Genomic DNA, 27,039 nt, shown 5'->3' with positions numbered 1-27,039 from the left:
AGTGAGAGTGAGGGCGGGGGCCAGGGCCGGCAGCAGCTGCAGCACCATGGAGAGCGGCGCCGACGGGCGCCTGGACGCCGCCGCCTTCCTTGGGGCCTGGCGGCGCTTCGACGCCGACGGCAAGTGGGGACACGCGTGGGGGGAGCCGGCTGAGGGGTGCGGGGGTGCCGGGCGCGCTGGGTGCCGTGCAGGGGAGAGCGCGACCGCCGGGCCGGGTGCGGTGTGGGTGCCTGGGGTGCTGCACACGGGGCCGACGTGTCCAAGCTTTGCATCCACGAGGTCCTGCAGGTGTTTTCGAGCCCCTCCTCTTCGTCCTCACCATGACTATCATAGCTGTAAATCGCCCTTTCCACCCCAAAAGTTTTGCCTTTTCATCACTTCCCCTTTTCATCTGCTGATCTCTCTTTTGGTCCCAGTTTGGGACTTTTTTTGGTTCTGAAAAGTTTTCTGTAAGAAAAACTCCAAAGGGAGCACTGCAGCTGTGCCCAGCCTCACACAGAAGTGAGCAGATGAAATTGAATAGACGTGGGGCTCCCCTGAGTGGGCAGGCAGGGCCCCCGGCTGAGATCTGACCCTGAAGCCTTGAGCTACCTGCATGCAGCCCATGACATGGATCCTGGAACTTGGGCAGTACCCCTGGCCATTAATATATTTGCTCTTTATTTAGACAATGGTTACATAGAAGGGAAGGAGCTTGACGATTTTTTTCATCATCTCCTGGAGAAACTGGGACCAGAAGTAAGTAACTGTGCCACATTTGGTGCCCATCAGGTGCAAGCAGAAAAGTTATGCTGAGAGGTGGTTTGTGTTTGTTGTTCCCTGATTGCCAACTTCCTCAGCAGTCCCAAGGTAAAAAGCTTTTCTCTTGGCAACGAGGTGGCATTTAAGCAGGTACAACAAGTGCAGTCAGCTGAGCAGTTTGATCAGTTGTTTTCAGCCCAACAGCTGCTGGTCAGGGGGAGATCACAGGTGGCACCAGCTGAAGGGGCTGGTTGGCAGTGTGGAGAGAAAGTCATTTACTGTTGCTGAATAGAACCAAGTGAAAAAGCATGGGCACACAGCCTGGCTAGCTGAGCAGGAGGGCAATGTTCATGGTTTATTTGTTCAAGCCTGTGGTGATTAGTTTTGTTCATATGTTAGGTTGCTTTCCCAGGTCAATTTTTAACAAATATACTGTTGTTAATTTTAAATGTCGCTTAGGAAGAAGGCTTAGGTCTATATTGCCGCAAATGGCTAAAAGCCAAATGAGCATCAATTCTGTTGCTTCTAAGATCCAGACCTGGCTCTACAGTGTTTCTGGGCTTCTCCCCTGGTTTCCTTTCCTGGTTTTGGCAGCATTTCCTCTCTCCCATTGTCTGCATCTCTGTACAAACAGAAGTTGCACTACAGTTTATAGGGGCTGCTTTCCTCAGCTCCAGGTTATACCTTGCCTATGAGTGTCACCATCATTGAAGGAGAAATCCTGCCACTCAGGCCAGCACAGAAGTTTACAAAGGATATAGTGATATTTTCACTACAAAGAGTCTGCCCAGATAGGGAAAGGAGGAAACATCTTCCAAATGGAAGGAGGGGGTGTGCCAAAAACCTTTGCTTCCTTTAAGCAAAAATTAATTAACAAAGACAGAAAAGGTAGCTGATAAAAGGCATAAATTCATGAGTATCAAGTGTAAAATCAGAATTGTACTTACAAGCCAATTAGTACTCTTAGATCTTTAGGGCTGCAATTAAAAAAATAGAAGCTGTGAGTAATTTTTTGAAGCATATTTTTATTTAATTTGTGAGTAAATTTGGATTGAAATAATGTTAGTTTCTGCAGAAATGTCTTTCAGAGCATGGATGGTTAGATGAAGAGATAGGCATGTAAAAAGGCTTCAAACAAATCAAAAAAGATTCAGCAACAAGAATATTTAGGGACACAGAAAAGCTGATTTAAAGAGAAATCAGAAAGTTTGTGATTGTTTATCCAGAAACAAAAGATTAAATTGGAAGCTGCTAGTCTTGGGGTACTGAAACAGCAGCAAAAAGCATGCTCAAACAAACTCTGTGACAGCAAACATGAGATGTTGATGGAGATGCTTAAAATGAAACTGCAGACTTAGTGCTGCAGTGGGACCTCCAAGTGGGGCTCTCTGGAGTGAGCTGATGGTGATAAAATCCAGGGATAATCAGAGATCTCATTCTGAAGGGAGCTTCCTAAGGATGTGAGTCAAGAGATACTCCAAGCCCTGCTCTAGTCCATAGCTGTCCTTGTGCATCCCTCACATGAGGTCTTGGGACAGCTGGGTAGCAAACCTGGTGTGTTAGAGCAGTTTTTGTGGTCTTACTGATACAAACATGAACTCCATTTCATTGTGTCCTTTACCAGCATGCAGAACTTGCAAAATGAGGGAGTTCTGGCAATGAGCTTCCTGCTTTAAGAAATCAGTAATAGTTTTATTGCTTGTTAGAAGTCCCTGCTTGGATGACTCCAGCTTAACTCAGTAGCCTGACCCAGTTTGCATCTGCTTTGCTTCTGCTAGCTAAGTTTTGCCATTAAAAGAGATAGTTTAACACAAATTGAATGGAGGAAGAACCAACTCCCTCTCCTCCTATTGAATAGAAGAAACAGGCTAATTCTGAAGGACCGTGCTCACTAACTTTCTGAGTGCTCAGACAGGCTCTCAAGTGCTTTTGGTTTTTTCCCTCAAGTCTTCCCTATTTTTGGCAGTGTTTCCACTCTGGTAATATTAGTGATAAAATCACATGGCAGGCTGCAGGCAGAGCAGGCTGTCTTTGTGGCAGAAAACCCAAGGGGAGCTTTGTCCTGGGAGGCAGAGAGCAGTCCTCTGCCCACTCCTCTGGGCATGGGGATCACTTGAGCACCAAGTTAAACAAAGGTCTTAACTACCTTCGTACAATGAGTTTGTCTAACAACATTGAGCCATTTTTCTCTTTTTCACATGATTTATATTGTACAGGCTTGTGTTATGGCAGGAGGGGTAAAGGGTTCCCTCTGCATTGGTTTTACCATCCTACAGAAAGTGTCCTCTGTGATAAAAGCAGTGAGCTGGGACTGAGCATCTCTCTGCTCTACCACTCATCTTGACCTTTACTCCTTTGGCTTCTTAATGTCTTAGTTTCCTTGCACAGTAAAAGGAGGAGACAGCAATACACTAGCACAACTTAAAGATGTGTCACAAGAATTAATTAGTGACTGTGTTTGAAGTGCTACACAAGTGATAAATAATGTTATCAGCGCTAGAAGTTGTCTCTGCTTGAATAGAGAATGGCTTCATAATTATATTTTCTCAGCCTGCATTCTCTAAGCTGTTATTTTTCTTAATGACCACTGTGGTCCTTCAGCTCTGTTTTTCTTCCCAGTTACTCTGCAGCATCCCCAGCTGACACTAAATGCTAGGGGATGGGAGCAGCTGGGAAAACAATGCAAAAATGAGCCTGTCGGGAAGCTGAGAGACACAGCTCTTCCTGACAACTCTGAGAGAAGAAAGAAACTTGAAACAGCATCCAGTGATGGAAGCCAATTTATTGTCTTTTATTGAACCATCAGCTATTGTGGGGGGAAAGGAAAAACTTTGCAAAAAGGGTAGACTTGTAGTAAACCAACCAAATCCCAGATGCTGCTTCCTGTCCCTTCTCCTCCAGCAGTGGGTGATTGCTGGAGGCATTTGGACAATCCATTTAACAACACTCTTTAACTTTTGTCTGGCCCCAAAGTGGTCAGACAATTGGACTAGATGTTTGTTGTAGGTCTCTTCCAACTGGAGTATTCTATTCTATTCCTATTCCAGTCCTAAGAAAATCCCTTCAGTTTCCAGGTGTGTGTAATTCATCCTCATGCCAGCAGTACATCTTCTAGCTGCTGGCACTATTCACCTGTTTCTCTAATCACTGCTATGACTTCTCTCCAACCATTTGAGCCTCCAGCTTCCAAGCTGCTACTGCATGGCTGCCGTGAGCCAGCTGAGCTCTCTTCTGCTCTTTCATAAACCTCTTTCTTCTACATTATGGCAACTCTATCCATATATTTTCTAAAAATTTTTTTTACTGAGGTGAAAGACCAGTGGAAAGGACAGTTTCTTTCAGTGTCAAATAAGTAATTTTATTAGAACAGGAACTATAGCTTCTTCATTTCTGTCTTATATTCCTGTACATCTTTCTTTCTGTATCAAGATCTTCCTTGCTTGCTCTTTTCTATGGTTCTAATGAAGCTCTATGTATATTCTCATAATAATAAGAGAAGAGTTTTATAGAGAAATGGCTACAAATTTTGGGGTTGGTTTACTGAAAGTTTCCATAAAACCAATGATGTCTGGGCAGATATGGAGAGAAATGCACATTGCCATTGGGCTTTCTCAGAAATGTATTTCACTTTGCCTAAATTATACTCAAATTAGATAGAAAACTTTCAGATAAAGGATGGTTGCCTGCACCTAACTGTAAGTGTGTAGAAGACTACAACAATTGCTGAAGTATAGATTTGATCAGACAAGACAGGTATTAGTTGTGTTTAAATCCCTCCTGCCTAAAAACCACATGGATAGTTATGACTGTAAGGGACTGAAGTTAATCCTCTGGAGCTCACTCTGAGCAGCCATTAGGGATTTGTCTTTGCTTTTTACTTCCAAAGTATAGAAACACCCTCCAGCTACTCTTGCACTTCATTCTTGCCCTGCACACTGCATTGTCTGTCTAAATAATGTGTATAATTTAGCATGGCCAGGAATGCAACAGCTAGTCAAACAAAGTTTAATGGCCAAAATATCAGCCAGCCTCAAAGCCATCCAAGGCAGACTTCCCCTGTGCTTTACCACCCCAAGAGACCTAAGGTCAATGGTGACCAGCAGGTGTACAGCAAGAAGATCCCTAGCAGGAAGCAATCAGCTTGCATCCACATTCAGAATATTTCAGAATTCTAACCCCCAGACAATCATGGCTCTTTAAATATTAGGACAGAATTCTTTGCTGTCAGGATGGAGAGGCTCTCGAACAGGTTGCCCAAGGAAGCTGTGGATGCCCCATCCCTGGAAGTGTTCAGGTTGGATGGAGCTTTGAGCAACCTGGTCTAGGGAAAGATGATGGAACTGGATGATCTTTGAGGTTCCTTTCAGCCCAAACCATTCTATCATTCTGATTATTGCCAAATAGAGTTCTTTCTTTATGTGTGGCTTCCATCAGCCTTGATTACCCTGGCCAGCTCCTAATCCTGTTCCTCCACATTAAGGCATGGAAGTGCCTCGAGGTATTTCTTAATGCTAACTCAACATACCCATGGTAAAAATGACACAATATGTTTTCATCACCCAAATGCACATCAAACAACTTTCAGCCCAGCAGAGAGGAGAGAACAGAGAACCTGTCCAAAACCTAACCACAAAACCATGATGGCACAGGGAAAATGTAGCCAGTAGCCTTTGTTGGATGCTGGTGTCTACTATGGGAAAAAAAGCTTTCCCACATTTGTGCTGATGAGAGTTAGAAAAGAAACAAAAAACACAATGCGGGATGACAGGGTAGGTGCTCATCTATTGTCACATGCAGGAGTACAGTAAATCCTAACCAAAGTACAGGGCCAAATTCTCAAGTGATAGCACTGAAGTTAAGGGAGAAAGATTGGCCCAAAGGGGAAATTGACCGTGGAGATGTAAGGTGAAAATCCACAATTATGCAGGCAATCCAAACTACAACTACACGGGGGTAACAAAGTCATTCATGAAATTAGTTTTTACAGTGAAGAAATGTTTGGCCCAAAAATGAAAGGTTCTTGTTCTAAAGTCAAAGTGTACATTACTGATGTCTCTCATCTGGTCCTTGCTGGCCTCATATCTGTACTGTGTAGCTTTTGGCGTGATAATAGTTGTTGATTTTCTTTTCCAGCTCTCCTTCTTGGCAGACACAATTTATTTTCATAGATCTTGTAGGAACTCTATATCTGTGGGACCCTTGGCCTTTCTATCATATTTGGCTGAAACGCTAGAAGACGCGTGTTCAAGCCAGCATTTTCAGAAAATTCTCTAGGTTTTTTTCTAGAAACAGGGCATAATAGTCACTTAAATGTAGTTTCATCTTTTTTTATACCCTAATCAATATAGCAGCTTGCTTCTAAAATCATGTCAAGAAGGAAAAATAAATCAGTTTATTACAGGATTTTCTTGACCAGCAGGAATTAAATGAGACATCCCATTTCATTGAGTAGGAAAGGCTCTGCAGTGCTCCATACATTCACTTTTTGCCCTCCAAACCAAGTGACTCATAACTGTGTTTTCATCAAGGCAAAATTCTGCCAAGCACATGAATCCCTTAAGGAAGAAAAATTTAATTAGTCAGCATGAGGCAAAGAGTGCAACAATATAAAAGGAATGGATGAACAAAGAAGACAGATTACAGCCAGGTTTCTGAACAATCATAACCAGCCATGACAAAGAAATAAAATGCTGCAGAAATTTAAAAAAAAAGTGATCATGCCCTTTCTGTGATTACAAACACTACTAAAAACCAGATTACCTTTGTGATGCTACAAATACTTCTAAAGGGTTTTCACAAAAGAGAAGATGGAGACTGGACATGGAAAGGAGAAAACAGAAAATTCATTTGTTATGGTAACTTGAAGCACAGAAGCTTTTCTCTGTTAAACTCTGTGGAAGAACATCTATAGTAAGAAATTTACCTGTTAACCCTGAAAAATATGTGAACAAAGTCATGGCAATATTTTAAACTGTTCTCTTATGAGAATAAAAATTATCCGACCTTCTCATGGTAAGTAGTAAAGATTTCTTTCCTGGCTGCAGTGAGAATATGCAGAGCCCTTGGAAACCACACATCATCCACAAACTCAGGGAGGTGCATGAACCAGGGAAACAAGGAATTATGAGAAAGGCTTCTCTGTACAGAGTGACTGGAAAGAATGCAACAGCATTCACTTAAACCCTCACAAAAGGGAAAGCTTTGCAAATGTTTGAAACTGGTTAAGGATCTGTTGCTTGAGGCAGGCAACGTAATTAAGACAGCATTTTCTGATAAGGATGTGCTCAGCTACAGACTTATACTTACTGCAAAGCCATTTCCTCCTGTTTCATCTTATGAGACAAGAGGCACATTTTGTATGCTGTTCTTTGATACGTCATGATTTAATGCAGCAGGCAGCCCCACACAGCCACTCACTCACTCACTCACTCACTCACTCACTCACTCACTCACTCACTCACTCCCCAGTGAAATGGGAGACGAAATCAGAAAAGTAAAGTGGGGAAACTCATGGGTTGAGATAAAGATATTTTAATAGGTAAAGCAAAACCCAAGGGCACAAGCCAGGGCAAAATGAAGAATTCATTCACCAATTCCCATGGGGAGGCAGCTGTACAGCCATGTCTGGGAAAGCAAGGTTCCATCATGCTGACTTCAGAAGACAAACACCACACTCCAAACATCTTTTTTTTTCTCCTTCTTCCCCCAACTTTATATGCTGAGCACCACACCATATGGTGTGGTATATCTTTTGGGTCAGTTGGGGTCAGCTGTCCTGCCTCTGTCCCCTTCCAAAGGGAAGCCTCAGCCTCCTTGCTGGTGGAGTGAGTTGAGTCTTCAAATCATGTCCTTGCTTGGACAAGGGGAACAGATCAGGTACATTATGGAGTTTCTCCAGCCTTTCAAATGTTTTTGGAGTAGACAGGAAAATAGAGCAAGCTATTTGTTTGCACCACCAGTAGGTCAGTCTTGAAAACCTGATCTCCCAGCCTTAGTTTCTGTTTGGAATATCTTGTTTGATCTGTTGGGGTTTTTTCAGTCTTCTGGGATATTTTTTTGGTAAAGAGGGAGGTCCCCTTTGAAACCTAATGGTCATAACACAAGGTGTATTGTTCTTAGTGTAAAAATTTTTAATATTGGAATAATTGTGTCTTGAACATGCATCTTGGGAAAGCCAGTTTGTGCTTCATTATTTTATCCTTTGTAAAGGCCGGGTTTTGGTAGAACTATTACTAGTTGTGTTTCATAAGTAGAATATTTATGAAAATGTAAAGATTGTCCAGATTGAAAAACCACTGTAGTGTAACCCCTTGAACTAAAAGCTTTTGGAGCTGTGTAAATATTGTAAATATTCCAGGCATTTACTTGATGTATCATATAGTTTAAATCAGAATATAAAAAGAAGGCTGTCCTATTTTTATGCAGGTAGCAGTGTCCCTGCCACAGATAGCTCAGTGAAATGGTGGTTAGTAGCTGACACCAAGTTGAGCAATAAGCATTTTAACCAATGACTAGTTTGAAATGCACAGTATACGTTTCAAGTATCAGCTGTGATTCCAAAATGTGGTTATCATTTTGGAAATAACTCATCCTCCTGGGTTTGAGGGAGGATCATTTCAGAGTACTTTGCAAGCCTGTTGAAGTTTGCAACTGATAGACTTGCCTAACTCCTGGGAGGTGTCTCAAAGTGTCAAGGGGCTGTCAGAAGGCAATTTAAATAGCATGGGGCTGAGTTATAATGCCAAGAGTAAAGAAAACCTGTGTGTGTACAGTGATGAGCTGTGCCCTCAACACCCAAGCCCACAGAACTTTCTGGACACCACCATGGGAAAGGCAGATCCTGCAGGCATACCCTGGGACCTACTCAGCCACTCCTCCTGGGGCCTGCCACCTTGGGTGCATCCCAGTGGGATCACTGCTTGGTGTTTCATCCCCAGACTGGGAGCTGCCACCCTTGGTGTTACACAGCAAGAATGCACCCCAAAGGCTGCACTGCATGGAGCTGTTCACTGGGTAAATTCGGGAAAGTTACTCATGGCTTTGTGTCACTGATAAAAAAGGGAGTGTACAACATTATGGAGCTTCAATAGCAGCTGGAAAGAATTAGAAACTGGGTTAGAAGACCCAGGAAGGAATAGCTGCAATCCACCTGGTTGTAGAGATGATAAAAACTTTGAAGGACTTATATTCAAGGATTGGGAAGAAGGTAATTTATTGTCTTGTAAAAATTTCTACAAAGATATGCCACAATCCAGTGTGGGTTATCCTTCTCCCTTCCTTCCCTCCTCTCCCAGAGAGAGGCAACTCCTACACAATTGGGAGAAAAGCCAGGACCTGCTCAGTGTCCATGGTGAGGGTAACATGGGACTTAATTGCTTGGAAAAGATTAACTATGTGAGCTTCCCAGCCCAGCCACTAAGCTCATATGACTGGAAGCCTTTCCATGTTGTGAGGAAATTGTATCTTGTGTAGTCCATTCAGAGTGGGTACCCTCATGGTTTCTGCTAAAGAAACCATGCCTGATGAACCTAAACATTGTATTTCACCTGTCGCCGTGATGCCTGTCAAAACACATAACTTGGCAAGTCTGGAGAACTCCTCACTATGTATAAATCAATTATAGGGTTGAGCAGATACAAAGAGAATGTCAATTGCTTGAAATTCTGTGCTATTAACCCAGAAACACTGACAGGGCTTGGTGCCAGGGCTTAAATCAGTTGACAGGCAATAATAAGCAACAATCTAGCTCCACTGACACCTTTCAAGGCTGATGATCTAATGAACTGCAGAGATGTCATTCAAGGATGAGGATATCTTCCTGAAAAGCACAAGCTGAAAACAAGCAGGATGGAAACTGCTGTAACACACACTTGAGTAAAACCAAAGCCCAGTGATATAATGGGAACAGTTGGGTAAAGAAGCAGGAGTCACTGAAATATTTTGGGGTTTCCAAACACTGATCTTCCAACTGAAAGCTTAGTAGCTGCAAGGAAACGCATAGGACTTGTTTCCAAAAATTCATCCACAATAGTGTGTCTGTGGGTTTTTAAAGGCATTACCCCCAACTGTAAGTATACAGTGATCCTGGTGACTATTTGTGAGTGAGGAGAGATTTCTTCCAGAAGGATCTTCTGGTGCCCTCAGAAATTTTCATGCACTTGTTGTTTTCCCCATGGCAGAGTACCATCACAGAAGAAGAAGTTCAGAGGATGAAGGAGCAATTCATGTCTGTCTATGATGTCACCACAGATGGACGCTTGCAAATCCAGGAGGTATCTCTGCCAAACACCAGACCAGGATTTCTTTTATAGGAGGATGGAGAATTAGAACAGCCTTTTTATAGTGTCTGTAGGAATAGGAAAAGGGGTAATGGTTTTAAACTGAAAGGGGGTAGATTAAGAGTAGATTAAGGAAGACTTTTTTTAAATGAGCATGGTGAAGGACTGGAAGGGGGTGCCCAGGGAGCTGGTTGATGCCCCATCCCTGGAAACATCAAAGGTCAGGTTGGACGGAGCTCTGAACAACCTGATCTAGTTGAAGATGTGCCTGCCATTGCAGGGAAGTTGGATTGGATGACCTTTAAAGGTCCCTTCCAACCAAACCATTCTGTGATTAAGATCTGTAGCAGACTTGGGAGATCTGGAAGATAGAGTCTGGGTGCAGAGTAGGTGACTCACGGAGTATTACACCGGCCAGATCCTTTGGTCTGGAGTTCATTTCCAAGTTTATTTCTATGCTAAGCCTGTATTTCACATGCTGGATCCGTAGCTACCCAAGTTTTTTCCCTTCCTTACTTTCGTGGTTTGCTTTTTGTTGTGGGGACTTTTTTAAATGTTTTTCATCCAGCTTGCAAATATGATGTTGCCGGATGATGAGAATTTCCTACTGCTTTTCCGACGGGAAACTCCCTTGGACAACAGCGTGGAATTCATGCGGGTCTGTATCTCCACACTGCCTCCTCCCCCTTGCCCACCACCAGTTTCTTCAGCACCAAACCTTCTGTCCCCTGTAAAACACAGCTTGGGAAATAGATGGGTATTGTGGAAGCAAAACACGTTCTCACCTGTTCAGGTAGAGAAGGTTTTACATTATTTGCACCAGCTAAACAGAGATGTGGTATCTAGGACCGGACCAATGGTACCCAGAGACTCATTACATTTCACAAACACTCTCAGCCACCTATCAGTCATGCTACTACAGACAAAATGTCCCTGCCCATCAATTCACCCCTTCAGCTCCTCACCTGCAATACAGTATAGACCAAGACAGCAGAGCAGGTACATTTTAAGCACCATCTTATTCCAAAATATTAGACTGTTAGAGCATGGAGAGGAAACCTGCATAAGTTGGGTCAACAAACCCATAGAACTTTGCCCAGTCTTCCTCTGATCTCTGCCCCTAAGTATCCCAACGGGGAATTTCAGTTGTTCCAAGATCTCATGTGGTTACTTTTATTTCACATACAAGCTGGGGGCTTCTGCAGATCAATGGCCTGTTGTATATGGCCTTGACTCAGAGCAATAAAAGAAGCTGCATGTACAAATAAGGTAGGAAATACAAAACAGTTTCTTAGAATTGCCTTCCTTTTATAGACAGTGTGTCTGCATTAAACATGTGGTAGCAGCATGTAGCATGTACAGCATCCAAGTATGAGTAAGAGCTATTGTGTGAAAAGTTTATTTTATTTCATCTAAAATTAATTCAATGTTGGCTAATGCAACAACTTGCTCATTATGGAAGTTCTGCTTTGAATCTTTACAATTTATCACAGAGCAGATGAGTAACTGCAATATTTATGTGCTCACATCAATCTATCCCCATTCAGATCTGGCGCAGTTACGATGCTGACAGCAGTGGATTTATTTCAGCTGGTGAACTCAAAGTAAGTTATTCTAACAAATCTCTTTGGGCTTGACCTACAGCTCACTGATGTCAATGGGAGCCTTTCCATCGGCTTTACCAATTTGCTGTCCTTTTGTGTGAGTGACAAATGGCATTTCTGGGTTGTTTAGAGCAAGTTTAGGACTTGTGCCTTCTGGCATGATCTCAGGGGCCCTGCCGGAGGGAGGATGGCTTGCTGTTGCCCTCCATGTCCTGCTTCCCCCTAGCCTTGTCCCATGACCCCAGTTGTCTTGGTGACCTGAAGCATCCAGTGATGCCCACAAGGCTTTGCACATGTGCATCTCCCTGAGCTAAACAGAGCCAAAGCCATTGTGTTTTATTAAGAGAATTTCTTCTTAATCTCCTCCTGAACCTGCAGGTTTTCTGAACACTGATTTCTCATTAAAGCTCAGGCTATTGAGGCAAGAGCCTCAGAAACCATAACTCAAACACTTTGAGCCAGCAATCACAAAAGTCCTTCCCTGGGCTGCACATCATGTGCTGAAGTCTCAGTGTGTGGCTTCAGCCTGTGTCCCTGCAGAGATGTAAGAGGAGGCTTGAGTATTTTACTGAATGGTAAATATTTTTATTTGAGATCAATTAGCAAGTATTGCAGGACTTATGTTGTCTTTTGCTTATTTTGTGAGTCTATTAGGACTCATTCCAGTATACCTATTCTGGGGAAATTTAGTTACTTTCTAATTTATTCAAAAAAACAACATGTTTCAGCTAAAAGAAATTGAACTTTGTCAAACTGAAGACACTAGTACTAACCAGGAATGTGAAACTAGATTTGTGTAACCCTGCTGAATTTGAATTTAATTTCCTACTGTTTTTTTCTGAATTTCCACTAGAGAGTAAAATTTCTCTCTTTTCTTACTACAGGATTTCCTGCGAGATCTCTTTTTGCAGCATAACAAGATGGTTGCTGAGGTGAAGCTGGAAGAATATACTGATACTATGGTACGAAAATATAGAATTAATGTTGTTTAGATCTGAGTACAGCCTAAAATCTCCTTTAGGGTCAATGTCTACAGGACCATAAAAGCCCTGCAAGGTGCTAAAAAGGTGTGTCAGAGATCCCTGGGGGGAGTTAGCACACACTGCTGCTAACAGTTTTTTCACTGGACATCAGCTGTGAATGCATTTGAAATAGTTTTGCTGAGAGTCAAACTATTTCCTGTGAGAAAAGAGCTCAGCTTTACACCAAAGCAGGCTGAGCTCTAAACCCCTTTAAACAGAGGTGAGGTGCATCCTTCTTCAGGATATGTTCAGCCTCAGGTAGATCTCCAGCTCATTCACTTCCTCCTTCCCTCTCTTCCTCCTAGCAAATCCTTTTACTCCCAGGACATGCAGGTATTTGGCTTTTCTGCTCTCAAAGCCCAGCAAGCCTTGCTGGCTCCCTGCTGCTTCCCTGAAAGACTGAGAGGTTGAAAGTTTCAATTCTCCACCTGATTTATCACAATATAGCTTTTATACTGCAATCAACAACATAGTATTTGGTGTAGGTTTAGCAAAGTCGCCTGGATTTCAGAGCAACTTATTATATCTAAACATCTAAAAACAAGAAGGGAAAAAAAATCTCATTTCTGGATGTCATTCTCAAGGGTATAATTTGAATTCCACTAGCAGACATCTATCACTGCAATTTTCTAAATGGTTTTCAGATGGGACTGCATTGTTTCTTGGCACAAAATCGGTGTTTGTACCTAAAACGAGTTTGATATGCAAGCAAACAAGAAGCTGCCCCCATATTTTGCAATACCATGTTATGTATGTGTGATATGTATGTGCCCAGAAATGTGACCCTTTAGAGCAATGTGAGAAACTCTGCTGTTACAGAAGAGTGTATATTTTGTTTTTCATATTTATAAGGCAGTGAAGAGAGAGGAATGCCAGCTGCAGAAATTATTTTCCAACTGGCAGACTTTGAAAACAAAAAAACCCCCAGAAGTTACAGCTAAGACAAAAATATTTCTGGTAGCATTTGCTGGTAGCAAATATCTTTCATTCTGCTCCATTAAGGTTTCCATCCCTGGTGCTTAATCTCTGATCAGGTGCTGGGGAATAGGCAATCTGAAGCTTGTAGACAGTGGGTGGTTCATTTCCACCAACTCATTTCCCTTCCCTTTAATTTCCCAAGAAAGATCTGTGATTCTGCTACCCCAGCACAGCTAGGTATCAGTGCAGCCCAAGGCTGAGAGCCAGGAGATCTGGTTTCTATTCCCATGGTTTCCTGTAGAAGGGCTTTGTATCTCCAGAGAGGCAGTTTAATCTCTATGTTGGAAGATAAGATTTGATATGGGAAAAGGGATGCTTTGTATATCTAGGGAAATCTATGATCTGAAATGCAAATCTGGCTCCTGAGGACAAAGATTTGCCAAGCTGCAATGCCAAAAGAATTAGGGATGTTAATAGTTATTAGAAAATGAGAATATGGCAGATGATTATTTTTTCCCTTGTAATTCTTTTCTTTAAGGTGAAGATCAAGGATGTTTATAAACACACCTGATCCCAAAAGCTAAGGCAAGGTGTGAAATTATCACTGGCATAATCTTATCCTGTGATATCCTGGAATAAAATAGAGGATGTGAATTCTGTATATAACAGCAAATTATCCACATGGGCAGTATCCTATAGCATCAGATACACTCCACAAATTATTGCACAGGAAGTTATCTGAAGTAAGAAGGCAAAATTCCAAGGAGGGAAGAAAGATTCAGCCTTGCATTTGCAGGGCTGGATTAAAGAGGGAAAAATGGCTCAAAGGTTTGATGTCAAGGCCCATGGTAATGGCAACCCTTCACTTCCTCTCTCTCCCTTCCCACGTGAAGTGAGGAGCTACTGGAGTGCAGAGCCCCACTGCCACTGGACTCTGCCACCAGTACCAGGTTGGGATAAATGGGTCAGTGGCCCCTCCATTTTTTCCCTGACTCTGTTATATCTTTGACAACCAGCAGCAGTGATTCCTTTTCTGCAGATTAGACATACTTATATTTCGCTCTCCTATTGCTTTGCTCCCACCCTTTTGTCTTTTTAGAGCACCAAGTCCTTGGGAGCAGGACCTGTTTCTGCTGCACACAGCTACAGAGTCTTGCAGGGTGGCCCATCTATTCAGCTCAGGGCTTTCAAGGGCCAATGTAATTATTATTCAGTTGAAATAAGCTGTGTCCCAAGGAGCTGTAAACCCATCTGTCTCAACAGGAATATACAGATCTCTGCTCTTTTTTCTGTATATGCACAGCTGGCTGCGCACATCTTAAGCAGCTACTGATATCCTGAGTGGACCCTAGGGCCTTCTGGAGATAGAGATAAAGGGGGAAAGGCAAAACTATAATTTAAAAGGAGCTAGCCTAGGCTTGAGAAAAAAAATAAAAGCAGGATTTTATGGTTCTGTGCTGGGTATTTGCAGTTTGTGAGCAGATATCATATCAGCCAACCAGGGCATGTTAAATTCTTGCCCCTTGTGCTGCTATGAATGATCTCATATGACATTAAAAAAATGTGCTGGGAAGAGGGAGAGAGTATTTCTTTTGGAAGAGATTGGTTGTCTCTGGAAAGGAACATCACTTTATCAGGTTGCTTAGCAGCTGCTTCTTAAGAGGCTATTCTGTTTCCTTGTGACCTTGACATCCTTTCTTCAGAGAACACTGGTATAGATCAGGGCTTTGATGAACAAGTGGTGAACTCCTATAAAGACAACAGGTAGTGAACACATCAGCATTGCACAAACTCTGTGAGTCTGCTAAATCAAATCCCAAAGAGCACTAAAGCCACTGGGTGAAATCACAAAAGAACATTTGAGCTTTCAAGACTCTTCATGGGGGAGCCGAAGTGACAATGCTGTGTGAGGAAGTCCCTTTGTAGGGGGTTTTTCTCCATGTTTTTTCTTCCATGCCTACATAGATACATATTTGTATTAATAGTCATTAGCTGAGTGTGTATTAATAATTATTTACATGCACCCACTTGCAGTTCTTAGTCTTTGAACACAATCTGTGGGTTTGTTGCCTTCCCACAGGCAGTGACCAAGAGCTGTTGGCAGGGAGCAAGTGCTTGGAGGTTGACTGAAGCCTGGTATTGCTCTGAACTTCCTGAGAAGAGGCCCCAGGGGTCCTGCAGTGTGTGTTTTGGGAGACAGAGTGAGCATAGCTGTAAATGGATGGAGGGTTTAAATAGCATGGTGAGAATTTTCTGCCTTCCTGAATTAAAAAAAAAGGTGGAGAGATGAAGACTGGCCCCCTTGATACTTCATGATGAGGATTCTGTGTATGATGACAGTAGAACAACCTTTTCAATCCCTCCCCCCTCCCCTTGCCCCCAAGATCAAGCTGTTACTAGGTTTCTGGGTCCTGGTGAGGTTTCAGCTCAGAAATACCCATCTCACATATGCATTTGACAACAATTTTTAAGAGTGACAGATTCCATGATCTGTGTGTGCACTCAGCTGTGCACTTAAGCAGAATATTGTAAATGCCAGGATATGAACTAGATTTGAGATATGATTTCTGATAGTCTGCAGCTTCCCAGATAGCAGCATGTTACTTCCAGTTTGTAATCCAAAAGTCTACAAGCTACATGCAAGGCAAACTCATTTCTGAGTCAAACTTCAGCAATTTAAGTTGTTTATTCTGCTGAAACAGTCACACATGCAACACTGACATTCACTTTTTTCATTGTCTTAGGTTGATAATGTCAGATGGAGCATAAAAAATTCCTTTAGTCTGAGCATTATTATATCTCAGTAAAATGCAAAGGACAGTTCTTGTCCAGCCTGCGTGCCATCTTTGCCCACCACATAGAGAGGCAATAATGTAAATGCAGTGACTAAGTATTGGTCATGAACTACAGCATTTGAAAGCTTGTAGATGGTGATGACTGAGGATGAAATATTAACCCCAGAGAAGTCAGAATAGATATTTTTCCCAGCTGTAATGACACCAGGGTTTTGCTGAGCTTATTTGCAAAGATTCTCCTGGGCACTGAGCTATATGCCCTGAGTGCACAAGCCCACAGCTGAGGGCTCCTCATCTTCTCAGTGCAAAGGGAAAGAGGTTGTCTTCTCTCTGAGGATGGCTTATGTCCACATTTATGCACTGTGTACTACCTTTATTGTACATTGGGAGGATTTCCAGTGCTTTTGTGGCTGCTGCCTGTCCCCTCTGCAAGGATAATGCAGAGTTTCAGTGTGGTCAGTTCCAAGTGAAAGTCTGTCTGTGTCCAGTGCTGATGCCAATGTACTCATGTGAGTAAATAAAAGCCAAAGCACAGAAAATACAAGTGATTTAGACCCTTAACATCTTACTAGTCAAGGTAGCATATCTTTGGTAACAAGTCTCAACAAGAGGTGTAATAATGGAAAGACAAATATTTATTGTATTGGCAAATAGTCTAAACTGAATTTATTATATTTGTGAACACACCAAGCAAACTTCCCAATGTTCTAGAAATACCATAGGAGTTGAGTGTAGCCTACAAGATTGGTTCCCAAAGTGCAGTCTTTGCTCATTCCTTCTCCTCCTGGTAGTGGTCCATGCCAGCCTCTCTCCCAGGTGACTGAAAGGACCCACACAGCTGATGAACACAAATCTGCCTCCTGTGTCCCTTCTCAATTTAATGCCAGGGTGTTTCACCTCCAGTTTTGCACCACACTTGCTGTGGCATAAGCCAAGGGAAGCAGAAAATCCCGTTTAAGCTCAAATATAATTTCTGAAGATCAGAACCAAAAGAACTCAGGAGCCTGCAGGCTTCTGAACACCCCAACAGATAATGCCTTGGTCTCTTAGGAATCAAAACACTCTTAGAAATCCTGTGCTAAAGAACTTGTTTATGTGACACAGGTGGTCTGGCTGGGCAGGACACTGAGCTTTTGTCCTGAGGGTAACTTGCTGGCCACTGGGCCCTCCTATCACTCTGCAAATGCCTTTGTGACCCCACCCTTCCCTAAAGAAAGAGGCCATAGGCAGTCCTGCAGCTTGGGCTGATGCCTGTCTTTATACAGTCTCAATAACCTCTGCACTCCCTGGCCAACTTTTGTTTCAGGTGTTGGACATAGGTGCCCATGATATATACATTAAAATATATTTATTAGAGTAGGAGGTCAAGTAAAACTGACTCTCTCAGTGTCCCACTTAATTACACAAAGAAAGAGAGCCAGAGAAGGTATGAAAACAGGTTTTATTGAGTCTGCTGATCACAGAACTATTTATTTTGGTTGTTTACTTCTTTCCTTATCTCTGTCATGGAAAATAATTCAGATTTATATTGCTCTTCAAAGAATGTGTGTGTTTGTCATACTGTGGTGTTTCAGTGGCCTTTAGAACACTGGACTAAGAAAGCAGAGATATTTCCTTTGCTGAATTAAAAGCTGACGGCAGTTTTGATTTTGCACTTTTAAAAAATGGAGATGTAACAACTTTTATCTGCAAACCAAGCTCTTACGTATTCTCTGTCTGTCTCAGAGTGCCACAGAGTACATTCAAACAAACAGGGTGTGCCCTTGGTGCACTGCCATTAAAATGTCAGTGAATTAATTTGTGCAAACACTTTAAAACATGGAGTAGCTTGACAGTAACGGAAATGCATCATTTTATAAAGCATACTGCTAGATGCAACAGAGCTTTTAGTAAAATTGAGTGCTATTTAAACATGCCAGACCTTGTCCTTAACCACATTGTGATGTTTCATATCAGCCTGGCAGTGTAAATATACTTTTCATGAGTGTAAACTGAAAATCCATCAAATTTAACATATCAAGATGGTGTGTGAAGGCAAAAGTTTAAATTAGAAACAACCTCATCACCATTGCAATTATCTGCTTCTCCCACTATATATGCTTTGTCATATGGGGTGGCTACCTCTGTCATTCTTTGTGTACTCATGCACACAATTAGCAGATCAGATCAAACACACGCATGCTTGAAACTTGAAAGTTTGATTAAAAAACATTTCCCCAAGCTGTTCCCTGAGTAATGCAGCACATGACTGCCATGTAGTGGGTATGCATGAGCTCCACTTGTCCCAATAACAGGATTAGGTCTATCTTATTAGCTGTGGTACCTGAACTAATTCAGTGAACACTAGCCCTTCTTCCCTACATGTTTTCCATCTTTCATGTGTTAGTCACTGGGCAAGAATTAGCTTGGTGTAGCTCTTCCAGACAGACTTTTTTTCTTTCTATTGACTGGTATGGATGATCAAAATATTGCATGTGTTTGAAAATTGTATTCAGGGTAGTTGTGGCAGAAAAAGGACAAACAGAAAACGCTAAGGTTCTCTCTTAGAGAGCTGAGTGAAGGTCAGGGAGGGGAGTTGGTTAGCTGTAAATAGATGTGGTCAGTCACTGAAATTTCAATATCAAGCTGAAAGATAGGGTGTAGGAGAATGTTTCCTTCCATTAAGCAATCCACCAAGGAGTTTATTACTTCTCTATTAAATGTGTTTTACTGGGATCTGCACTGCTGCAGGAATATTGTGAAGGGTTCAGAAATTGGTAGGATTGAAAACCATACACTCACAAAATTGATAATGAAGCAGAAAGACTTTCACATCTTAACCACCATCTCTCATCTAGTCTGTTTCATTAAGAGTGCACAAAACTCTTCCTGGTTATTTGCAGCTTCTGAAACCATGAAAATATGCTGCACCCACAAAGTAGGGCAGATGCAGGGCAGGTGGGACACATGAAGCCCCAAGGCAAGGACTGCCATGCTGGGATATTTATTTATTTATTTCCTGGAAAAGGACATGAGGCTGGAGATATCTCACTGGAAAAGAAACATGAGACTGGTCCCAGACAAGCCTATGTGAAATGAGAATTATGCCCCAAGTCTGGCTCTTGGACAGGAAACCACCAGTTTGGGCCTGGTCCCATAAGCTTGTACGGAGACCAGGACATGGCGATCACAGAGTTGAACTTCTCCCAGAAACTCAGTGTTTGCTTTTCTGAGGTATCACAGAGAGAAAAACACATCTGAATTTGAAGTCTAGGCTGAAGCACTGAATTTTAGTCTCAAGACTGAGATGCAGCAGAAATGCAGCAGAAATGGGAGAAAATAAAACACGCTTTCAGGAGCTCAGAAACATGTGGGAGAATCCAAGTGAAGTACTAAGACTGCTAAAGGCAGTAAGTTTTGGTGTGTTTTGGTAAAGTTACTGTATTTTTGTTTGAACCAAAGACCAGTGCCTTCAGCCAGAGCTGCCCTGATCTGGCAGCAGAGTTCCTGAGAGCCCTGTGTTTCCCACCAAAAGCTGTCCTTTCCCAGCAAATGCTGTTCTGTCTCATCCCACCAGCTGTACTGCTTTGTGGTGACCTACAGACCATGTAGGTAACTGATGCTCCTTGGTGGTCTAAACCAAAGGATTTAGACTGACATTTTCAAAAGCACTGAAGTTACTGTAGAGCCCAAGGACTATGGTATTCCCACCAGCCACATGCTGGTACTTTCTGTAGCCAGCTACATAGGGGTTGTCTCCATAAGCTTCCTTTAGGCAGCATATTTTTCAGCAATAATGTAAGCTGCATGTAGCAATGTCAACTGTGGTGGAAAGTGTGCCAAAGTGAAGTAGTAGGAGTATTTCTCCTCAAACAACAGACAAAACCAGGTTAGGAATTGATGTTCCATTTGGAGAGAGGCTTTTAAAATCTTATCTGGGCTTATTTATTTCTAGGAAGAATATTAATAATTTTTCTATGACCTGCAGAATAACTCCTTTATCAGCCAAGAACTGGAGCCTCAGGTTTATCTCTCTGATGGCAGGGGGAGGCTGTCATTGCAAGGACATTTCTCCCCTTGGTGGCACCAGCAAAGGCAGCTTCTGCTCCCATCCCTTCCTCTAGCCTTGTCCCACTGCTGCTCCAGCAGAGACCAGGGAAAAGTGCCATATGCTGTGGGAGATCTAATGGGGCAGGAAGCAGCACGCAAGAAGTTAGATCAGCTAACTTCTGAGGTAACAACTTGGACTGATGCATCCAGAGGGAAGTCCTCAGGATGGCCTGGCAGCTTTAGTTGTCTCCCCAGCTCTAGAGGGAAGGAAGATTCAGAAGCCTTTCCTTTGTCATTTAGTAGCTCTGCACAGAGCACATGTTTGGCAGAGGCCATTTAAATGGGAAAATAGCTTTCTTTGTGCTACTGAATACCCACATGGCTCTTGTGATGCCATTTTTCCAAATACCTCAATATGGGCCTTCAATCATTCATAGGACTTTCATGCTGTCTTTCAATGGGAGGGAAAGTGAGCCCATACCAAATGTCTCTTCAAAAATTCCATCCAAACCTCACAAGTGTAAAATACTCAGAATAATGAATGGTATAGAGTCTGTTGCAGAATCTCAGTCTAAACGTGATACAATAAAGGGTTACCATGGACTTGCTGTCCTTGCTCCCCTTGACCAATGGGCAGGAATGAGGCAGCACTGACAAAATAGGCAAAATCTCCCTGAGAAATGACAGCTCTCCAGATGCTACCTTTTGTCACATGATTATTAGTCTCTGCCCTGGCTCCACTGCTGAGAAGTGCTCAGGACATGCTGCTGGCTCCCATGCTATGTTCAGGCTGTGTCATAGGGGATAATCCTGTCCATCTGAGCTTTGTCAGATGGGGCTGGTCCAGGCCTTCTCCAGCAGCTGTGCCATGCACAAAAGATCTATAGTGAACCAATTACTCTGCACAACGACTAAACAAGCAAATGTGATCTGTCAAAGTAAGATTAATGCATATTCCTTAGCTGAGTATTTGACAAAGAAAGGTAATTGTCATAGTGAAATATTCATGTTCCCTCCACACACAATGTGGAATATTTTAATTTTTTTTCTAGAACTTTGAGCCATGACATATTCAGGTTTGCAACTCATTAAACATCCCCCCCCCCACCCCTTTCTTTGTAACAGACCACTTTTGTGCCTTGAAGAGAAATGCAGAACCAAATACAGCAAATAAATAAATATTTTTTTTTGTGATGGCTCATCAAAATTATGCTATTCAGTAAAAGAAAAGAACAAGTTTTGAATTTACATTTAACCTCTTGATGTTGGCCGTCTGATCTTCTTCCGAGTCTTAGTGCATTCTAGCAGCAGACCTTGAGCCAAGCAAGCCCCACAGCTTTAGTGGTGTAAAATCCTGACCTGAGTGCTGATTAGAAGGTGGCATTTCCACCTCAGCTGCTCAGAAGCCACAGCAACAGTCAAAGGTAAGGATGGAATCCAGGTGGAAGTGTTTAGAAATTTCTTCCTTTTCCTGGCTTTTTTATTTTTTTCAGGATCAGGGCAATGTCAGTATCTAATTTCTGAGGGTCTTTCCTACAGACCTGCTTTATCCCCATGTAAGGTGGGAAGGGAGCAGTACTGGTATTTGATTGCTTTGGGTTGTTGCTGTCAGAAAGCTAGTGGGTTTTGCTATTCCCTTGTGCCACCCTTGCACTTGGTGCTAGCACAGGATGCCATGCTGCCTGGGATTTGGGCAAGCACTCTGAGCAAGCAGAGGGAAGGGCACAGGGCAGAGCAAAATGTGTATTGACTTTTTTTTGTATGTGTGTCCTCCTTATGGCCCATCTGTTTTATCTCTGTCTTCTTGATTTATAGATGAAAATCTTTGACAAAAACAAAGATGGGCGACTGGACCTGAATGACCTGGCAAGGTAGGATTTAATTATGTTGATGGGGTGTTTCAGCTCACAATGGTAGATCCACACAAGGTGATGCTCTCCCTCTAGGGATGTGCAGTTGAATTCTGCCTCCTTTTGAATTAGATCTGCTCTGATCCCACCTCTCCAACACATGATTTCCAACCCATTCTCCCTCTCAATAATCTGAGAATCTGGAGCCAGGGATAGGAGCAATGCCAGGATCTGTCTGTACAACATCAGTGTGCTCTGGCGTAATCAGAGGTGCTTCCCAGGAGGTGGAAAAGCAACAAGTGACTCTGTTTCTCCAAAAGAAGGATGACAATTCTTTCAACGGGGTCACAGACATGCATTTATTTTTCATCATTATGTGCAGCAGGGATTGCAAAGAATTTTTACTGCATTTTGAATAATGAAAGTGCCACCACAAAAGAGTTTGGCAGTGGCAGTAGGAGAGGATTTGGAGAGCCAAGGTGAGATGCTTGTGAATGAAGCTGGGGTCCCAGTCATGGGCCTCTCTCTCTTTTCTGTCCTTGATACCTCAGAGGCTATTAGATGATTTTCACTGCCATGCCTCTCTCTGTAAAACCATGTGCATAGGTTTGATAGGACTTTAAATTTGCAGATACAGTCTTAAAAGGCCAGTTTAGAGGGTGAGGGGACAGAGGTGCTGGTTTGCCACTGTAACTCTGTGCTTCAAATCCCAACAAATGCCAGCACAAATAACTGCAGCGCATACAGCTGTTCCCTTTGACCATGAAATATCTGAGGAGAATCTGGGGCAGGATGGAGAATATCTAAAGAGGGTTGCTGTTACAATTTTCTCTTAAACACAGTTCCCTTTCAGGAACCAGGCCATCTGAGGCTCTCCTCAAGCCTGAAAACTTTTCTCGGACTCCAAATCCCTCCATGTGCGGACACAGCTCTGCAATGCCCTGTGCTGTGGGCTCTAAAAACCTCAGGGTTAGCAGAGATTTGGAGAGAGAAAAGGGTTTATTAGTGCTTGACAGGCTTTAGGAGATGAAAAGAGAGGAATTCTGCCAGTCTTGGTGTACAGGCCAGTATTAATCTTTGTCCTTTACTTTTACAACCACCAAGTCCTCCCTCCAATAGAGAGCAATAAATCACTTTCTTTAATGCAGCACAGCAATCCAGTTACAAGGAATGATTGTCTGTTAGCTCTTACTTCAGAAGCTGACACCCTCTGTTTTGCAGGACCACCAGAAATGCTCTGGGAGAAGCAATGGTGCTAATAGGCATGTCTGTAGTGAGCTAAAGGGCACCCTCTGTGCCCCATCAGACAGGGAGGAAGGCATGTGTTCCCACAACAGCCCACTGTAAATAATCCCACAGGCAATTCTCTCTTTTATAGGCCTTTAATCTAACATGCCTTTGCTTTGCAAACAAGGAGAGCTCAGAATAGTTTGTGTGCAGATGATAAAATGAAAAGATCATAATTAAAATCTCTCCATTTAGGATTCTGGCACTCCAGGAAAATTTCCTTCTACAATTCAAGATGGATGTAAGTAGCACTAATTTTTGATACATTGATCCTGTCTCGTTCAGGGAAGATGACCTGGGCCCAAACTTGAAATTTTTGCTTTAATTTTTCATTTGTTTGTCCTCTCTGTATGCAGGCTTCCAGCACAGAAGAAAGGAGGAGAGATTTTGAGAAGATCTTTGCACACTACGATGTTGTGAGTCCCATGAGTCAGTTCATTCCCTTGTGGTTTGTAAATGACAGAGTTGTGTGTGCTGCTGAGACTTCTTCCTCCTGCTGGGTGCTGCTGGAGTCACTGAGGAGCGGCAGCTGTGCCCAAGCCTGTGGCCCATGAGCCCAGCTGCCAGACTGGGAGGGGTGAAGTAGAGACAGAGGAGCAATGCTCAGAGATCTTGTGTCAAGGACTCATTTTGACTTTCTCCATTGCCATGGCCAGTGCTGCTGCATGAGCAGTTTTCCTGCAGGAGATGCAAGGGAGGAAGAGGTAGTGGGGGCTTTAGTGCTCACAGTCTCTGGCAGTTCAGGACCTGCATCACCACCACATTGAAAAGTAAACCCCCTTTCCATACCAAATCCATGGTTGTTTAGGGAGTCTGGCTCAGGACAGACATAACGATTTAACTGCCTGTTAGACACCAGCAATTCAGTGCTGCTTCTGTCAGTCACACAACTCCCTCAGGATGGTGGGAGACATTGTTCCCATTTTGTGGGAAGAGATGGTTTGGGAAAAACAATGGGACCTTAGATATTGGGAAGAAATTTTTTACTGTGAGCATCTTGGAGCACTGAAACAGGTTTGCCCAGAGAAGCTGTGGATTTCCCAACCTAGAAGTGTTCGAGGCCAGGTTGGATGGGGCTTTGAGCCACCTGGGCTAGTAGAAGGTGTCCCTGGTCATGGTGGAATGGTTGGAATTGGATAATCTTTAATGTCCCTTCCAACCCAAACCATTTCATGATTCTGTGAACTTTATGCTAGAAAGCTTGGTGCCCAGATATTGTGGTACTTACCAGTAAACACTGTAGTGGTTTTGACTCACTGGGGAGTTTTGATGTTTATTCCTTCTTTCAGAGTAAAACAGGAGCGCTTGAAGGCCCAGAAGTGGATGGATTTGTCAAAGACATGATGGAACTGGTCAAGGTAGCTTCATGGCCATATTTGTTAGTACTCTGTATTTCCTAAAGATCAGTGCTTTTGGAAAGGCTATGCACGCAGAGACACTAGTAAGAACATAGAGTCAAATTTTAGTTTGATCACCAGCAGAAGGCAATGTCGCCATCTCAGTATGTATACTGTAAAGCATTTCACTGTATCACAGAAATTTTGCCTCACAAATTAATATAGCTTCCTTCAGCAACTCTATTTTTAAAAGGTCCATTCCAGTTCATACTCTGAATTAGACAGGTGTTACAGCATGACATGATATGGATGGGTCATCACAATTTCTTCTGTTTTCCTTGTGGATGTGGTTCTCACCAGAATGACCTCATGGTTCATTAGTTCATCTCAGGGCTACATTTGAAAATTACTTGAGGTCTGTCTGCAATCAAGAATACCATATCTAGTGTGTCTCTTCAGCTCCTGATGGACAGAAGAGTCTGTCTTCAATGGATTATCTTAAGTTTCCTGATGCAGTGCAAGATAGAGCTTTTGACCCAAACAGAATCTGATCTTTAGCTTCCTTTAAGCCTGAACTGTTGCATTTCCACACAATGTGAGATATCTGTGCTGCCATGTCCATTCAGGAGAGAGCAGAGAAGGGCAGCTGCGTGCTGATGGCTGCATGTGTGTGTCCTGGCCATGCAATGTGCAGGAAAGGGTGTGGGGATGGGAAGGAGGCTGGATTTGTGCTGTGTGTGAGTGTGTGTAAAGAAGGGAAATTTGTACTTTGCCTAAGGGCCTTCATCAGCATTGTCCTTGGACACCACAAGCTGTGCATGTGAATTTGATCCCCTCTTGAGAGTGTGGGAAGCAGAGCAAGCAGTACAGCATTAGGAGCATACAGAAACTGTAGCCTGTAAAATGTGTCTTCAACATTAACTTGATCCACAGAAGGTATTTTTACATTGCTGACTAGCCTGTAAAATAGCAGTATGCTGACAGAAATGTCACATTAGTTCTTGTGCAGCAGGTTTGAGAGAGGAAACCAGATAAAAGCACAGGTCTGGTAGAGCAGGGATCTGCATTGCACAGCTTTCTGAAGTTTTCTTTTATATGGCCTTGACTGAGCACAAAACTCATGGTGCATTTCCATACAGTCACTTACAGTTCCATGCACCTTCTACTTTTTCAGGGCACCCTTTCCCCATCTTCTGTTTGCTTCCCCATGGCATATGAGATGATGTGGGGCCTTTTGGTCACTCTTCCTTGGGTGGTTTTCCCAGTTGCTGCATGGTGGGCTGCTTTACTAGCTGGGGAAATCCAGAGCCATTTTCTCTCTCAGCATTCTTTTTCTCTTTGCCTGCAGCCCAGCATTAGTGGGGTAGACCTGGACAAGTTCCGCCAGATCCTGCTCAACCACTGCGATGTGAACAAGGATGGGAAAATTCAGAAATCTGAACTAGCTTTGTGTCTTGGGCTGAAAATTAACCCATAGCTGGGCAAGTGCTTGTGGTTGTGTTTCCCTTGAAAGATTTCCCTGCTGCTCCCCATAGAAGTGTGTTCTGTGCTGCTGTGGGAGTGGTGGGGAGCTGAGGCACCACGCTGCCAGGCTGGAGAGTGGGATCTACATGGTGGCCTCCTCACTCCACCCGCTCCTTTGTGATGTTCACTTGCTGCTGCCTCTTGTGGGTCTCCCTAGCAATGTCTGCTCAGAGGACAGGTTAATGTTATTCTCATGAAACGCTGCCCTGCCCATTCACCCAGGATAGGAACAAGCATCTCCTCAAAAACATCCCCTCAGTGCTTTCAGAGTGCAGCTACTAGGTGTTTCTGATGGTCACTTTGTATGTGTGAAGTCATTCCTTTGGTGAACATTGTGCCTTGTGCATTTAAAATATTGGATGGATGACAGTGTATTTGTGCAGAAATAAAATGGTAATTACAGAAATTCAGTAACCTCAAAGTTTATGTGTTATGTACAGAAAGACATCTGCCACAGGCTGGCAGACTGTACAGAGCAGCCTTTTATGTAGTGATGCCTATCAGTTGTGGGGTTCAAATCTGCAATGAAATGTGGTAGATCCTTCCCATGGGGAAACCACACACACCATGTGTGGTTTGTGTGTCACCCTCACACATGTCACGCTCAGGATGAAGTCACAGACTAACATCACTTCTGGAGGACACTTCTCTTCT

General features: G+C 43.0%; 1 protein-coding gene across 1 annotated transcript; it reads left to right on the top strand.

Moving 5' to 3' along the window:
- On the top strand, positions 1-26,799 carry SCGN (secretagogin, EF-hand calcium binding protein). The gene is made up of 11 exons (XM_066546078.1): positions 1-119; positions 668-738; positions 9,921-10,013; positions 10,588-10,677; positions 11,567-11,623; positions 12,508-12,585; positions 22,203-22,258; positions 23,720-23,765; positions 23,881-23,940; positions 24,814-24,882; positions 26,210-26,799. The coding sequence occupies exons 1-11, from the start codon at positions 47-49 to the stop codon at positions 26,336-26,338; spliced, it is 822 nt and encodes a 273-aa protein (XP_066402175.1). The 5' UTR covers positions 1-46; the 3' UTR covers positions 26,339-26,799.
- The last annotated feature ends 240 nt before the right edge of the window (positions 26,800-27,039 follow it).

This window comes from Molothrus aeneus, chromosome 1, assembly GCF_037042795.1.
Source record: "Molothrus aeneus isolate 106 chromosome 1, BPBGC_Maene_1.0, whole genome shotgun sequence".
NCBI lineage: Eukaryota > Metazoa > Chordata > Aves > Passeriformes > Icteridae > Molothrus > Molothrus aeneus.
This window is presented reverse-complemented; position numbering and strand designations above follow the sequence as displayed.